We start from the raw sequence: 17,687 nt of genomic DNA, 5'->3' as shown, positions 1-17,687 counted from the left end.
GATCTGCGAAGACCACCCACATACATGTCGCCCGCCGACGCCTAGGACTTCCGCTGTACGCTGCTGCTGCCACGATCTGATACGAATCCCGCCGCCGTTGTACGTGCTGCTGTTGCTGCGATCGATCAACCAAGCCGCTGCTTTCGATTGCTTCTTGAAGATTGCAACATGACCAACTCTGCTTCTAGCTCGCAACTCACCGACGATATTGTCCCGTATTGCGATCGCTTCCACAGATTTCCGTCGATGTTCTCTTCGTCCTCCTTTCGATCAATAATCCATAGCCTTCGAATAACCTATCTCATGATACCACTTGTTAGAATAAATTTGAGGCACTCCGTTGATCATCTAAGAACCAAGCAATCACACGAGCACGACACTGAGATTTGTTAACAAGGTTCACCGATATGGCTACATCCCCGGGGCCTGATTATAGACGCTCCTCCCCATGACACCGCTACAATACCGCACCCGGTCGCTCTGGACACCGGCACATGCCGCCGGCTTCCCTGGCGTTCCGGTATGTTGGCATAGGTTACATCGTATGTCTAACCCCGCTATATATGAGAGGCCTAGGATACAGGTGTCCTATTTGGACACGACTTCATATCCTATCTAAACACAATACAACTACAAGTCTAACTGTAACCTATCTTATACACAATATTCGACACAACTCTAACAGAGACCAACGGTGCTGAAGAAGAAGTGCAAGATAGGGGAGAAGAGTCCGACGGTGCTAAAGAAGAAGACGAAAATGGTGTAGAAGCTAAGCGAGCAAAAGAGCAGCGGAGGCCTATGAACATGATAACTCAAATTGCCAAGAGTGGGAAACCTGTTAGTCCCAAGAAGAACACAAAGAAGTGGGGTAACTGTGTTAGCTGTCATCGTCCATGAAAACCACGACATCAACCTGAAGTCCATAAGGGGTCGTGAAAACAAACACTGGGCTGGCCTGCTATTAGCAAAGATGAGAGATATTTTCAAGTTCAGCAACCACGACATGGCCTGACCTGCCGTTAGAAAGACATGTCATGCTCACGTTCACGTCGGCCTTGAGTTCCAATAGATACAGTGCAAACAAACTACTGGAAGAGGGAAATGATTTAGATGAGGTTATCAGAAAAGCTATATTCTACGACTAACTGTGAGGAATGAGAGGTGTTCCTTGCTTACCGAAACTCCCAACCATAAGAGGACAAAGTGAAGTATAAGGACCTCCGGAGCAAAATGTCTGGAAACCACACTCTCAACATCCATGGTTTCTAAGGGAAGGAAAGGTTTTAATTCAAATACTAGGCCACGATCTGGGAAAAGCATGATGCTAAGTTCGCTTCGCAAGGTAAACCCGTGTCCTTGAGTAATATCCTGAAGTCGTGTACCAAGAATTTGACTCAGGATGACTACGAGCAACGGGAAAAAATGTTCATTTTCATACAAAAAGTCTAGAAAGAGCGAGGATGTTAAGTTCAAGTAAGTCTTATGTGTGACACCTAATAAGAAAGTTATTAACTTTCTGGCAGATCAGTGCTTAGTGTGTGATAGCGTTGCCGGAAATTGGGTGCAAACTAGATTAAAGAGAAACTGAATTCGCTCAAGCGTTGACTGCGATGAAGAAAGAAGAGACTACAGTTGCAGATGAAGTCACGTGGAATCTGAGAGTAGCATCAGTACTCAAGGTATGAACTCAAGTCCGTTGTACATGGAGGTCCGTTTGATGCATGGACGAATTCAAGATGGCGGAGAATATTTGACAATGTGAAATTTGTTGGAATTGTGTCAAATATTGTGTATAAGGTAGGTTACATATGCATTTAGAGTCGTATTATGCGTAAACAGGGTATAGAGCCGTGTCCTAGTAGAACACCTGTATCTTAGGCCTCCCATATAATGTGGAAGTGGACATGATGTAATCTATGCCAACATAACAACACATGTGCACAGAGGAAACTGCAACATGTGTCGGCTCCTGAGTGGCCGGTGTGCAGTATTGTCGTGGTATCAGCGGAGAGGAGCACCTATAGTCATGTTCCAAAGATTAGCTGATGTTTGGTGAATCTTGTTAACAAATCTCGATCGCGCTTCATGCAATTGCTTAATCCTCGGTAGATCAACTTGTGTCTTGAAATATTCTAACATGCCTCACATATGAGCTGAATTTGAGGTGTGCGAGACAACCCAAACATATAGGTTGAGTTTGGGCTCCGGTTAAGTGATGTTTTTCTGTCCGGGATGTCCGCTCGGACATATGAGCGGAGTAGGAGTCTGGTTAGAGATGCTCTTAATTCAGGTAGCCTGAGATTAGTATGAATACTAGTACAGAAAGGTCACACATGTTTTGCTGCACTTTGAAACACAACTAACTATACACCGAGCAATATTATACATGTAGAGCATAAATTAACTATACATTAAGAAGGTTAATTAAGACATACGCAATCCTCAGTTTCACACATCAGCCACCACTAGCTAGCTAGTACTTGAAATTCAAAAGATCAACGCGTCCAAATTATCATACAGACACACACATATTTATATACTATATGCCATTTCATAGCAAGTAAATAGAAACTATATCGAAAAACTTCGTAGCTAGCTAGCTAGTCGATCTCTGCATATACGGATAATAACACAGTAGCACATCATCTCTCAGGTCCATCGTAAGTTAGTCATGAATGCATGGTTCATGAGCACGGCTCCATGGTCGAGGGAGAAGACTAGACGTACGGCCCGGCAGCGAGATCAGTTGCCGGCGCCCCAGAGGAAGGCGCCCATGGCGAAGCTGCGCTTCTGCTGGACGCTGCCGTGGACGGGGAGGCCGTAGTCGGAGAGGAGGCGGTCGAGCTGCCACTCGGGCATGGCCTCGTAGTTGGCCCTGGTGTACCTCGGGTAGTGCAGCGGCATCTGGAAGCGGCGCGCGCCCCCGCACCCGGCGCCCTGCTGCTCCCTGTCGTCCCCGTACCTCGCCGCCGCCCGGCCCTCCCCGCCGCCGTTCGCCACCATCGTCTCCATGCACGTCCTACCTCGAGATCGGGCTAGGAGGCTTTGTAAGGGGTGGCGGTGATGTGGCTGCGTCGCCCTGCCGTCTTTGATCGAAGGTCTGAGCTCGCTGGGCAACGAAGCGGGCCGGGCGACCGCCTTTTATAGCGCCGGGCGGGAGCCGCGCGCCATGGGAAATATCAGACGGAGAGTTCGGTTGGTTTGTCACGAGGAATGCAGCTGAGCCAGCTATGACTCTGTGGCCCGTGTGGCCGGTGTGGAGACCCAGTACGTGTGCCAGTGTGTGTTCGACGGGCAGTTGGCAGGCGCACGGGCGGGCGTCCCACGCCCGTGCCTCGGCAGTTGACACCCGCGTGCATGCATGTCAACGACGCCCTGCGCCGTCCGTTGCGAACTTGCGCGGGAAAAGGTGGCGGAAATGGCCAGCGCGGCATAGCAGGCCCGCCTTTTGGACTGGCGGCTGGGCGTGCTTGTTTAGTTGAGCCGGCCAGGCACGACTCGCTCTGGCTCGCACCAAATGATCGATCTGACGGGTGTTACGAGGGTTTACGGGCGTGGTGCGGGAGACCTTGCGTTTCTCGCCCATCTAGTGCTTGATCCAGCTTTCTTGTCGAGGACCTCTTTCTTGCGGATATTGTCGAGGACCTCTTTTTTGTAGGGACGGAAACGTGCAGTAACAACGTAGAGTACATGATCGAGCAGGTCGAGCGGCACTTGTTTCATGGCCCAACTAATCGTCATGCAGGGCTGTAGGCATGCATGGACCGGCTCGTATCAGGTGGATTGTAGGTGTAGCTGATGCCAATTTTGCGGGCTTTGCTACACCTACGAACGGATTATTACGTTCTTGACGTAATTGCTGATCTGGCAGCTTTTGATTTGTCATTTGTTTGCCGCACGGGCCCACCCTAGAATCAGGGGGGCGGTAGTTTGATTGATGTTTTGGAAAGTTACGTAGGGTACGTAGCACCTCTTCGTAGGTGTAGCATTTTCGCAATTTTGCCGAGCCGTGAGAGAGAAACAAAACAGTGTATATCCGTTAGCCTAGTGACTACCCCATTCTTAGGAGCTCTTTTCTACGGAGGCACAAAAAATAATGACCGAGAGAGCTCAGATTACTTGTGTAAAATATTATCCAGAACCTACTTTGCGAAGATGCCGTCTGTCCAACCAGCGTACTGTGCGTACATTGCTCTGACCGATCGATGCAGATGAAACGATCATCGTAAGCGTTGAAAACTAACGTCCTTTCGTTGTACTACTGCTACTTCTGGTTGTGGAAAACAAGGGGTCGAAAGCAACGGAAAGGTCGAGAAAGGGCGCGCTGGTCTCCACATACGGCAGACGACACCAAACAAAACCTGAGCCGGCCAACCAAATCGGTTAGTCCTCCACAGGCTGACAGGCACGGCGAAGAACACACCGGCCAGCCAGTGACATGGTGCGTGAGCGCGCGACGGCCCGTGACACAACCGGCACCTTTGACGAGAAGGGAGGGCTGCTCAGGCGCCACGCAGAAAGGAGCGCACCGGTACCACGCCGTCGCAAGCGAGAACAGCTGCCTCGCGAGTCAGAAGCCTTCCTCGCCGATGGTTTCTCAACTAGAGGCGCGCGCGCACGGGAGAAAGGCAGCCCAGATGCTGAAACACTGGGAATATACCAAAGTAAAGGGACGTGGAGTATCTGCTCTCGAACTCAAATTAGTAAAAGCGAAAAAATAGTAAAAAAATAATTCTGGAATTGTTTTGTGGTAAACTTTGACAAATGTTTTATATGCTTGTAAAATTTCAGCACGAAATGACATTTGTGGAAGTCGTGGCAAAAAAAACAAAAACAAAAATCAATGCTACAAAAATGTTAGTTTTGAAAACATTTTGGAGTGCTGATTTTGTTTTTTTTTTTTCCACGACTTTCAGGAATATCATTTTGTGCTGAAATTTGGCGAGCATACAAAACATATTTCAAAGTTTATCCCCAAAAAATTTAAGATTTTTTTTTGAGTTCTTTACTTTTTTTATTTTACCGTTCACCAAGGTGTGTATTTGAGCTCGGGATCATAATATGACTTTTGAAAGTAAAGCTGCTTCCTAATCAAGGCAAAAACAATGGGAGATGGTTTGTGCCACACAGGTGCGGGAACTCCACACCATCTCTCGTGCTTTTCTTTTTTGAAATTTCAAATTTGGATATATTATATGTTTTGAATCAAAAGTTTAATTTATGTTTCATTTGCATATTTGGATTCCTTGCGATGGGGATTTGAAATAAAACCACTTTTGAATATGTTTTAACACGTCTTGAAAACTTCACTCAGTTTCATCTGCTAAAACTTAATAGGAACAAGCGGCAAATTCAACAAGTTTCAGGAGGTAAAACTTAAAACAACATAGAGAACTGCAAGAAATCAAACGAGTTTGCCAATCGCGAGACTATTAGGAGCCGGGCGCGACCGGGCAGGTGCGTGCCCCTGCAAATTTTTAAAATAACACGGAGAACTGCAAGAAATCAAACGAGTTTGGCAATCACGAGACTATTAGGAGCCGGGCGCGACCGAGCAGGTGCGTCCCCCAGCAAATTTTTACAGAAACAACCTGTAGCCAACGTAGTTGCGAGGTCCCACAACTAGGAGCGAGTATGATAAGGCGTGATAAGCCTACCTACATGGAATTTTTGTTTATGTGAAGGACATGGACAAAGAATTATTTTTTGAAATGAATTCTAGTGCAAGAGTGAGTCTCTACACTAAACAAAGAGAAAATAGGAAGGAGAGAACGCGAAAAGAATGACTAACCTAATTTCTGTGATTAATAATGATGTCTCTTGATGCCATATCACTATCGTCTTCATGGCCACACCTGTGTCGACTATATTATTAGTCATGCTCTATGATGGTGTGTATCCGCTGGTAAGGGGTGGATTTTGGTTTTAATGGTATATTGCAACTCGATGTAATTGGGATGTTTGTTTTTGGGAAGCACAACTGGAGAAATTCAATATGGACGACTTTGTAGCTAAATGACAATTGACACATACAATTCGTCTAGTTACTTCTCATTAGTTTCCATAACACTGCTGCACTTCTTTCCGATAAAACATTATTGCAAAAATGTGCTAGGCCATGTTTAAAAGCAAAAAAGAAAGAATTTCCTTTGGGTACCATGACTTCTAAGAAATTTTGGTTCTAAATACTCCGAAGAGTTTTGATCCAATTAATCTACTCAAAACATGTTGGAGTGTTACAAACTATGGTATTAGACGGCGGGATCCCCACCCCCCCAGCCCCCCCCCCCCCCCCCCCCCCCGGGGTAGGCCCACGATGAGGATAAGGCTCAACATGTCCTCATAGTCGAGCTAGACCATACCATGACATTCATCTAACTGAACCGGTTGTGGGGCATTGAAGATAGACGTTACCAACGACACAATAAACCTTAGTTATACCACGACGTCATCAAGATCCTAGTAATGGCCGAATTTAACTACATCATTCTCTGTCGGATCTCATGAGATTCAATCGGTGATGGTCTTTGGTGGATCAATTCATACCTAATCATCATTCTTGTGTTTACATGTTTGATCCTTCCGATCTAGAACTCTCTCTATCCGTGATGCTTGTTACTCTGTTGCGCTGGTCATGGTCTAATTAAGCACAAGTTTTGCCTGGTCCGAGAGGAAGGGACAATGAAGCCGCCACGCCTTCATCTCGCTTTAGCGCTTGTAGTCATCGTTAGATGATTGATGAACATGCTTGTCATTTTTGTTATCTCTGATGTTCTCTGTATTGTTGTGATTGCTTATGAACAGATTGGAATGTCGTATCAGAAGATGACTTTTTTTCCTCTGAGAAAAAATATGGCTTATTTTTAGTGGAACAATATGACTTATCCGTCTTTTAGTAGGAGTATTTTGTTAGGCAAATCCGTTTTTATATAATATAGTGTATTTTTAGAACAATATGACTTATCCGGCGGCAGTAACTATTTGACACCACGTCTTGCTGATGTCTTCGGCCCAAAGCCCAACTAGACGAGAAGTTGATCCGTCCTAGACTTCCCTATACTTTCCGTTTCGTTGGCCCAGAAAGCGGAAAGCCTCTCTTCCCCTCACCCCCCACAGATCGATCCCTCCCGGACAGAAACGCAGCAAGGCCGACTACCTTCCACCGCCGCTTCGACACTAGGGTTCAGCCGTTACATCGTCGGCGGGGCTTGGCCCGCCGCCGCCGGAGATGGGCGTCGCGGAGATTGCGAAGAAGGTCGACGCCTTCAAGGCCGAGCTCGCCGCCAAGTCGTCCCGCATCGCCGACCTGGAGGCCCGGGTCTCGCTCCTCGAAGCCGAGAACGCGCGCTTGAGGAAGGCCATGTCCGAGGGAGTTGCGATGAACCGTAGAGCCAAAAAGGGTCCAACCTTTGGTCGATTGGAGGAGGGTCTCGGCGGAAACAAGCAAAAGTCAGCCGACATCGCCGGCGGGCATCTGATGAATGATGTCATAGAGGTCAGCGACGGCGAGGAAGAGGGGATGGCTGTGGATGTCAACAGCGGGGAGGAGGGCGTTCCTCCGGTCCCGACTCCTAGCAAGTGTGCGGTGCGGGTGGTGACCGGCAAGAGGGGTGTTGCAGAGGAGATTAAGGACGCCGATGGAGGTGGTGGGCGAGACCATGGGAGCGTTCGCTGTGATGGCAATGTGATTCTGGACGACGATGATGTTTTGATCACGCCACGAGGCAAGAAGCGCACAGCGACACGGGTAATCAGTGACAGTGAGAGTGAGGATGAAGATGAGAATGGTCAAGGGCATGGAGATGGTGAGGTGGGTGTTAGAAGCAGCAGGAAATGTTTGTTGCGTGGAGTCAGTGACAGTGCGAGTGAGGATGGCAGTGAGGGTGTTCGTGTGGTTAATCAAAAACCTGTTTCACCTCTAGTTACGACAGGGGTCGAGAGTGAGGATGACGATGGTGAATTACATGAGATGGAGGGGCGTTCTACTCCGGCAACAAGGCGCTTCGCTCGGTTGGCTGAAGGTCAATCAAAGAGAATGCGACCTACACGTCGGAAACTTGAGTTTTTTGAACCCAAGAATCATGAAGAGAGCGAGGATGATTCAGAAGAGGATGATAATATGGAAAATTTTATAGTAGATGATTCAGATTGTTCAGAAAATTCTGCTGATTCTGTTGAAGAATCCTCTGCTGGACCAGAAGAGTCTGACGACGAGGAAACTTATAAAGAGCTTATGGATAGGATACGCGGCAAAAGGAATGCCAAGAATAAGGATTGGAAGATTGAGCCAGAGATGCTATCAGCATTTGATGAATACCCTGAACTTCGCCTGAAAGCTGTTTGTGCCCTCTATCGAAAGCAGACCCAGGAAGAACAGGCAGGAAAAGCTACTATCATGCACAACAAAAAAGGATTTAACCAGATAGACGCCCGAAGGTAATACCTACTACTAAGGGTAATTAATTTGTGTATATGCGTTGTGAGTACCCCTTTTCCTTGCACTTTAATCGACAGTTCTGCACACAGTTGTATCACCATTTATGTACTACAGTCTACATTTGCTATTTTGTCCTGACATCATTGGGACTGTTCATTGTCTGCCTAGCATTTTGTTTGTATCATTGGGTTCATTTCTACACAGTTGTATGACAGCTTGGCCTTGTCCTCAACAAGAACTTTAATCTAGACATTCCTGTATAGTAAATATTTTGTCTTTACTCTTTAAGGGAAGAAGAGATTTTCTATCATTGGGTTGACAGATACTGCATTGACTTGACCATGTGTTGTACTGATCTTGATGTTCAGTTCTATTTGTAAAGTACCTCTCTTTTCCATGTATAATGCAGGGCTTCTCAGACTAATAGGTGTAGTTTTATTTGCAAAATACCTCTTTCCTGTGTAGAAATCTAGGCCACATGGGTGTAGGTTTAACTGTCAACATGGCAAGCTCAGTTTTTAGGTACCGTTCGTTCTGATGCTCAAGTTTAGCTTTTGTTCTATTTGGTTATGCTGTTATGGCATCATAAACACATAACACAATTTTGTTTGCCACGTATGAATAAGTAACACACACCACTAGCATAGGTAATATTTTCTTTTGCTTTCATTTTTCAGCATATTACTTTTCAGTCATTGAGGAAGAGATCAAGAACTAGCATTGAAGTTGGGGTTTCTGTTTGTCTTACCCTGCAAGTTGTTTTCTGTGTTTAGGGGTTCTAACATAGCGCAGTTTCTTCTGGATGGTGATGCTGCTGGGCCGCTTAAGAAGACTGCACAAGACTTGGAAAATTACGATCGGTATGCTCTTGAGTTCTGTCACAAGATGGCTTTACGTTACTCGAAGCAGTTGTTTGCAATATATCAGAATAAGGAGGACCCCTACTTTCCATGACTCTGGTGTCAGTTATCACTTACTTCATATGTTGACCTTTCTGTGACCCTTGTACCTCCCCAATCAGCCAGTCAGAGTCTTTTGTATATATGGGTTTAGTTTTGTGTCTTAAGTAATCTGTAGTTAGGGCATGCTAAAGTTAGTTTATCACTAGGATGCACGCTGTTAAGTGAAGCACGTGTCTGACAGGGTCTATGTTGTTTAGCTGAACTGCTTGTGCTCCCTGTAATATCCATGCATAGTAAATCTATCTCTATCCTTGAAATGTTACCCAAGGAGTTGTTCTGCATTGTTCAATTGCTTTTTTCATGGAGTCAGAATGTCAGTATTTCTCTCCTGCGCGTGCGCTTCAATAATGAATGGAAGGTTGGCACAAAGTGGAAATTGTGCGGCTTCAACATACACTTTGAATTTCCGGATCACATTCTTCATGCCTCTTCCGCAGCAGTTCTTCTCAAAGAGATTTGTTCATTTGTATCACCTGAAGCCACAAGAGCTTGACGATCGGGTCGAAGCACTCTGCTTAGGCAATCACGTGGAGAACTTAGATTGATACAGGAACTATTCTGTTTATGATTTAGCTGAATAGTCACTATATACTCTTCTAATATGTATTCACTATAATAAGATATATCAACGAAGACAAGATGTAGGGATCATCTTACCCACCTCGGTGACCTGAACGTGAGTAAATTTGTTGTTCATGTTTCCTTAGCTGTTGCGAGCTTTATTGGCGAGATCATTGTGTCACCCCTTAATCTACGATTTCCACTATGTATACTCTTGTGTATCAACGCTTAGGTTAACTTTTCTTGATGAAAACTGTCAAGGTTTTGTGTGTATCATAGCATAATATGAAATCTCACCCTTTCAGTGTTGCAGCTTCTCCTACAACTCAAATACATGAGAAATAATGGGAAATTAAAATGTATCGTCTTCCTTCCACTTTTTGCTTGGGAAGGTCTCCAACCCTAATTCATTTCAAGACTTTGGAGCTAATAACTCATTGAACACTTGTTAAACCATCAGTCCCTCTAATTATTTTCATCAGCGCCAAAACCCACTTAGGAGCTTAGATGTCTTTTACGGCGCTCACAACTGGTCTTTGAAGATGCCCTGCAAGCGTCAACTGCTGAAAGCGCTCATTGATGCCTACGCGTCCCGCGGAGAGGGCGTGGAAGATGGGAGGGTGCTGTTTGATGCGTTGGGGAGTGGACGTACTGCCGCGTCGTGGAAGTTGGTGATTGCTGGGTATAACAATGATTCAGGTGAGATATCGCTGACTAAATGACTTCTATAACGGCCATCTATTATCTTTACTGCTCTACTCTGAACCATTTTGTAACAGTTATCAGCGTTTGAGTAATCTGGACAAACAATATCTTTGTTGTGGATGTTCTGTGTGTATATGGCGTGATAAAATCAAATCTATACTTCATTGTTGTAATACATGTACATTATATTGATATTTCTAGATTCGTTATGAAATATGCTTTGGTAACACCTGTTAATTTCCAACTCAAAACTAATGCCATGGTGTTACCTCTAGAACTGTGTGAATGCCTCAGACGACACCAGGGGTTTCTAAAGTCTAAGATGTGGATCACTTCTGTTTTCATTTTATTTGGCACCCTTTGAGTTGGTGGCTAGTTTGGAGTTAGTATTAGCTGATTATCTTACAACGGTAATAGATAACAGGTGACAGTAGAAGTAGCAAATATGTTATTGTACCATTTTCCTGTTGTTATGTCCTAGCACAATGTTAGACGAAACATCATATGATATGTTTGTCAATTTTTCCTATGGTATTCACATAATGGATTTCCTGCCAAGCACAGATTTTTTCGTAGCCCATCACCTGCTGTTTCTATATTGCAGGTTAGCATTGAACTGAGCACATTTACATGCTTTGCACTACATGCATGTGCTTGTACGGCCAACTTATATATCAGACATCAGCTTTCATCTACTGTCCATAAAGAAAGCTCTCACTGCGAACCTTGCTGCTGCCAATGCTCTGATCAACTTGTACTGCAGTTTTTTAGGTTGACTTGTACTTCAGTTGTGCACATCTTTTGGGTGCAAAGGCCTTTTGATGAAATTCCTGAGAAGTTTTTTTCACCTGGGATACCATGATTGCTGGGTATAACCAATGCAATCGAAAATGCATAGGAGCTCTCGGGTGCTACGCCCCCCTATATTCAAAAATAATTTAGTAATTCAAAAAAGTCAAAAAATCCAGAAACTTTTTATGGAATCAAACATGACCAAGTATTGCACTCGTACAAAAAGATTAAACAGGGAATGACTATTATTGTATCCGGAATTAAAGATTTCCCATAAAATGCTAGATACAAGTACTATTCATGCTATACTGTCGTCATAAATTTGTCTTTTTTGCCCTGAAGTTACCGAGAATCATTCATTGGCCAAATTTTTTATATGAGTACAATACCTAGTCATATTTGGTTCAAAAATATATCCAGGATTTTTTGACGTTTTTTTAAATTATTAAATTATTTTTGAATATAGGGGGGTGGAGCACCCGAGTGCTCCTAATCCGCTTCCCAATGCAATCCCCTATTGCCCTTGCAGCTACTTTCTCATGAACCTTAAGCCAAATTGCTTCACCCTGACTAGCATTACATCTGCCTGTGCTGGTATTGCAGCTCTGAGACTTGGGAAGCAGGTCCATGGCACTTTCCTTCAGAGAAACTATGACAAGGGCCTACAAACGAGCAATACCCTTGTGAACATGTACTCCAATTCTGGGCGCATAACAGATGTGAAGGTTTTCAACAGGATGAGTTGCAAAGACAAATTGTCTGGACATCAATGATTGTTCCTTGATACGTGCTGGGTTCATCCTGACCATGCTGTGTTCTTGGTCCCGACAAGTGCTTGCAACCATGCTGGTTTAGTAGATGAAGTATGGAGCTTCTTCAGGTCAATGACATTTGAATATAATTTGCAGCCTAAGAAATATGTTTACGTGTGTGTCATCGATCTCCTTGCTCGTGCAGGGACGCTGAGACATACATTTGATCCTATTGATAAAATGCAATTTGCTCCTGATGAATCTTTTTGGGGAGCATTAGTTGCCTGCAAGATGCACAGGAATGTGGAGCTGGGCAGATTGGTTGCAAGGAAGATCATCGAGGTCAATCCTGATGGAGCAAAGAATCACGTCCTACTTGATATGCTGCAGGTAGCAAATGGGGTGAGTATGGTGTCACGAGGAGGCTACTGAGAGGCATAGGGAGCTGGAAGGTGGCTGGAGTGGGCTGGATAGATGTAACCTATATGATCTATAACTTTAACACAGCTGACAGTAGCAGCCATCAGCCCATCAATTTAGTTTGGCAGATGAGGTATTGAAGATCTTGGCTCTACGGATGCATGACATTGGAACTGATTTCATTCATGATGTTTTCAGATTTACATGGTCAAGTTGTGCCTGGATGATTCATTAGTTGGAGCAAAACACTAGCAGAGATGGGATGCTGATGGATATAGTACATGTTCAGAACCAAGCTACTCTGAACTCAATTAAAGATTATCTAGCACAAGTATATTTCAGCTTAAGCAAAAAATTGAAGTGCTTACAGTAAGAAACACATAGAAAGATATTGTTCAACAGTTTCCTTTAAGTTTTTATGATTTCCTCATTTGCACCTGGGCAGTTAGCACAATGGGGTCCGCATTTGGCCTTCTCATTTTGCTACAAGATTCAAGTATTAATGCTGGAGCAAAAAAAGTCAAGGACAAGTGAACTGGTTATATTTATTTACTGAACTTATTCAGGTTATCCTGAAGTGCCATCGGAATTGATATCAGCTGTATCATTCAATATTGGTTGATTGCTTTGATCGTTATAATAATCAGTATAATCTGGAAGAAAGCAGCACTTGCTCCATTGCCACACTTCTCAAATGGCTGGTGGTCGCATGGATACCGCGGCGATGCATTGTTCAGTAAGTATGGTTGCTCTAGCAACATTCTGAATTTGAAGTCCCATTTTTTGTTCTCTGTGTTTGGCACTACTCTTCTAGGCTATTTAAAATGCTCTCATCACTTAATCATATTATAATTCTGGGCATGCATAAAAGATCTGCATTTATCAAGTGGAGGAACTGACTAATACATAACGAGCATGCTAACATTAACATATCCTTCTTATTTTGGTACATTCACAAGTTTTCTCAATGGTCCAACAAAGGTAGTCATACCACTCCAATAGCACACAATGGTATTTAAGTGAAGTTCTGCACATTGTGCACACCTTAAAAGCAATCTATAAGATCTTAAATGTTGTACTGTATTACGAACATATGTTATGTTGCGAGCAAGAGCCAGCAACGTCTTATGTTCACAATATAGACTTCACTACTTTGTATCAGCAAACCCTTCATTTCCTGCCAGCCTCAAGTACTTGTCCTTACGGGTGAGTGTGGTGGATCGAAACCCAAGAGTCCTACCAATCTCACCTTGCACCAGATTGGCCACCTCTTTGCTCTCGCATCTCTTCCCTTGGATCACCATCCTTGTTGGCATCTTGTCCATGAACTGAACATCATACGCTGGGCGTGGGTTCATGAAGTAGTAGAAGTGGTCTAGATACTTGAAATTGCCGGTGGAGGTGCCGTGGAACATGCCGGACCAGTTCACCAGTGCCACTGGGTAGACCTCATCAACGAGCTCGACAAACAGAGGGCTGAAGCGGAGCAGGTATGGCTCCCGGCATGTGGTCCCCTCAGGGCAGACCACCAGGTCCCCCTGCCTCAGTGACTGCTCCATCCTCCTCCGGTCCTCATCTCTGTTTCGGGTCAGCCGGACAGTCCCGATTGGTGATAGGAGCTCACTTACACGGCTGACACTGTATGTGACGGTTGACACCTGCTTGTTCAGCATTGCCGAGATGTACACCGGGTCGAGAAGTGTGCGGTGGTTGCACACGTAAAGGTGGCCCTGTGGGCTGGGCTGGGCATGTGGTTCATCGCAGCCCACTTGACCACTGTGGACTGGTGAGTTGATGACCCGGGTCGTTACTCCTATTACAGCCCCGATTGCGACGGAGATAGAATATGGTAGTTTCACAAAGATTAGTGTTCGGAGCACGGTGAGAGGGAGGGAAAGTGGGAGCCACATGAACATGGCTAGGGTGGCCTGAGGGGTAGGCCTAAAGGCTAGCCTGCCATCATGGAAGATCAAGGGTCTTGGGTACTGGTCCCTTGTCAAGGGTGACCATTTTCTCTTATCTTCTCGTGTCACCAAGTGTACTTCCTGCAAATGAGAAGCAAAACTATATTAGATTTCACTACCCAATGGCTTGTACGCTTTACCTATTCACCCTGTAAACAACAGTTTGCAAACTGAAGTACACCAAAGTACAAATCGACAAAGCTGAAGAAACTTTCTCAATGTAGAAGGTAAATTGTAAAATGAACTCTGTGAACTACTATAATTTTACCTGAGCCTGTAGAGTCCAGAATTCTATAAGCAAACTTGCAAACAACAGAAGGTAATCTTTTGTGATTTCTAACTTCTTTTTGTAGATTATGAATAGTCACGATTTACTGTTTTACGAGCTATGTGTCTCTTTACCAAGGGACCATACATAAGACTAATCCTTTCATTCTGGAATATTCTAATACTGCCCCTAAATTTTCATAGAAGTTTTCTTCCTGCACAATCTTTTTTGTTTTGTTTTTTTGCATATCTCATGTATAGCTCGTTAGAATTAATTGTACCGAAAGTGAACACAGAGTTATCTTCTTCCAAACAACAAGTATCAAGTAACTAGTTTTTCAATTTTCACTAGTGAGGAAGCCATTTCTAAATAACTTGCACAAGGTGATCATTTTGATCTAATCAAGTTAGGGTAAACTAAGGTAAAGTAATTTATCAAATAAATCTGCGTGGCCTCATTCCTGTCTTTCTCTTCCTGGTCTCAAGCTTGTAAGAGATAAGTGCATTAAGCCTTGCATACATTGTCTTGTGATGAGCAAGCCGGAATCTGCCAGCGGATGGCCAGTGAGCTAAAAAAACGAAAGAATGGTTACATTTTTCATATGCTCTCCTCTTATAGATAGGACGAACCAAGAACAAAGTTTTTTGATCCCAAATGGTCCAAGGGAGCGGAAAGAGAGGGATTCGAACCCTCGGTACAAAAAAATTGTACAGCGGATTAGCAATCCGCCGCTTTACTCCACTCAGCTATCTCTCCACTTTCGATACAACTAAAAAAAACTGCTTACTTATCCCATGATATGGGGCAAAATTTAGGAATCTGCTTATGTAATAGAGCCGATCCACTAAGGGATTAAGCAGCGGTGTAGTATCAGATCCCAAAGATAGTAAGTTCTTTTTTCAACCTTGACATGAGCTTAGCTAATTGCAAAGCTATTGTTAACAAGACATACATAGTATTCTTAGTATATTTTTAATTATATTTAACATTTCCAAGCACAAATTCTCCATCTCAACACATCATACCTCTGTACCTTTTCATGGGGCTTTCAACTACCACCAGTGGGATTCAAATGTCTACCTAACTTGTGTGAGTAAGATGTTCCAAAGATGCCAGGAGGCTAGCTACATCGAGTTAAATGAGACAAGAACTGCACAGCTATATGGAGTTAAATAAGACAAGAACTGCGTGGATACATATGTCTAACATCTGTGATAGTCATGCTTAGCTGCATGGTACGTGATTTTGAGCCTGTTCGATGTGAACGACTAACCTTTGGCTCATATTATTCTTAGGTGCTTGATTTTTATATATCATCCATGAGGCAAGCTAGCCTTGCTAGTTTCAGGCTTTCAGTTACATATAGTTGCAGACTTGCATGTATACTATGTGTGCATATGCTGGGTATATGTATTTAGAGATCTCATGTATTTATGACTGATTTCGGAAAAACTAAAACTTGTAAAGAGTAACACACATATGTTCAGTACGATGTACAACATACATAACTTAACGGCAAATAACAACAATGAAACACATTTTAGATTAGAAGTGATACTAGTTCACCTTAGTTATGATCGTTTCAAAGAACACCCATAGTGTTCAACTAATATAATCAATTAATACTTGAATGGACTAATTGGCTCAAAAGTTGCAGCAGAAAAGTATGACACGGAAGAACAAAAAAGGAGAGGGGTAAAATACATGATGCAGCATTGCAGTGTATTTCAAAAAGATAAAAATAATATCCATTCATAGAATCTAACCTTGCACCGAGAGAAAAGCTGGTGATGATCATAGTCAAAATAGCTTGAGCTGCTTCCAAACCCTATCATCTCGTTTTGGTCGAACTTTGCCTGCCCTAGCCTTGCTTCACTCTCATTTCCCAATAAACCAACATAACGCCCTCTTATCATCTTCACCTCCCTTCCCACAACCACTTCAAATCCTGTATACTCCTTAAGAAATGCTTCCGCCATAACCCTAGGGATCAACCTACAAACCCCTGCCACCCTCTTTACCCCTCTCACCACCTCAAGTCCTTCCCTCCCCACATCCTCTAGGAAATACTTGGGCAAAGTGGCCCGTGCAACCCTAACCACCTTCTCCTCCCTTAACCCCACGAAGCACACCATGACCATGATCTTTGTTTCTACTTCTTGTGTCAGGCAACATAGCAAAGGGTAGAGGCATAGTAGGATGAAACCTCTTAGGAAACTACCTGCCTCTATTGCAATAAGCATGAAATAAGGGAAGGTAGATGTAGACCTCAGGAGACCTCCTTCAACATCTAGGACTAGAGTTTTGTTCCGGAGGTGTTCATCATCTTGTGGCACTCTCAAGCATGTCTGGATGATCTTAGGACAGGTAGATATGCCGCTCGAGCTTTGCAGGTGATGATACTGGCCTAGCGGATTCCCTAACCTTCGGCGAAGTAAGCGGTAGAAGGCAAGGAGAGATTTGGAGAAGGGCTTTAAAGCCATGTGTGCACCTTGAACCCCAAAGAATTATTGCCTCCTGTGTTGGTTCAATCTAGTTTATTTGATGCAGGTTGTAAGGTGCAACTATAAGAGGTGTCGTATATATATGCAGGTAAAGCTTAGGTGCTTAGATGGTGAAATGATTGTATACAATTATTGCAAGAGAAACAAGGTTTGATCCCAAATTAGGTCACAAGCTCTGACTTGGCTTAACACTCTTAATTTTGTTGCTTGACAACACTGTCAAAATGAACCAGGATTACTTGAGCTTTACACAGAAGATAAGGACATTGATTTGCCAACGATAGTAAGCGTAAATATGTGTGTTTACCACCCACCCTGTTTA

At 43.9% G+C, this 17,687-nt stretch overlaps 3 protein-coding genes and 1 non-coding gene across 4 annotated transcripts; 1 reads left to right on the top strand and 3 right to left on the bottom strand.

Annotated features, from left to right (window-relative positions):
* Nucleotides 1-2,389: 2,389 nt before the first annotated feature.
* Nucleotides 2,390-3,128, bottom strand: LOC125548172. The gene has a single exon (XM_048711845.1). It carries the CDS (start codon nt 3,010-3,012, stop codon nt 2,743-2,745), a length of 270 nt encoding a protein of 89 aa, XP_048567802.1. The 5' UTR covers nt 3,013-3,128; the 3' UTR covers nt 2,390-2,742.
* A 3,965-nt stretch (nt 3,129-7,093) lies between these two features.
* On the top strand, nt 7,094-9,678 carry LOC125543275. Its single transcript, XM_048706573.1, has 2 exons — nt 7,094-8,436; nt 9,211-9,678. The coding sequence occupies exons 1-2, from the start codon at nt 7,229-7,231 to the stop codon at nt 9,389-9,391; spliced, it is 1,389 nt and encodes a 462-aa protein (XP_048562530.1). The 5' UTR covers nt 7,094-7,228; the 3' UTR covers nt 9,392-9,678.
* Nucleotides 9,679-13,529: 3,851 nt separating this feature from the next.
* LOC125543274 (probable glycerol-3-phosphate acyltransferase 3) lies at nt 13,530-17,423 on the bottom strand. Its single transcript, XM_048706571.1, has 2 exons — nt 16,628-17,423; nt 13,530-14,674 (listed from the first exon to the last, which is right to left on the bottom strand). The coding sequence occupies exons 1-2, from the start codon at nt 17,342-17,344 to the stop codon at nt 13,778-13,780; spliced, it is 1,614 nt and encodes a 537-aa protein (XP_048562528.1). The 5' UTR covers nt 17,345-17,423; the 3' UTR covers nt 13,530-13,777.
* Nucleotides 15,530-15,617, bottom strand: TRNAS-GCU. The gene has a single exon. It is a non-coding gene; the product is annotated as a tRNA-Ser (tRNA).
* Nucleotides 17,424-17,687: the final 264 nt, after the last annotated feature.

The sequence above is a fragment of the Triticum urartu genome, chromosome 3 (genome assembly GCF_003073215.2).
Source record: "Triticum urartu cultivar G1812 chromosome 3, Tu2.1, whole genome shotgun sequence".
Lineage (NCBI taxonomy): Eukaryota > Viridiplantae > Streptophyta > Magnoliopsida > Poales > Poaceae > Triticum > Triticum urartu.
Note: the sequence above shows the minus strand (reverse complement) of the source record. Positions and strands in the feature narration are given on the sequence as shown.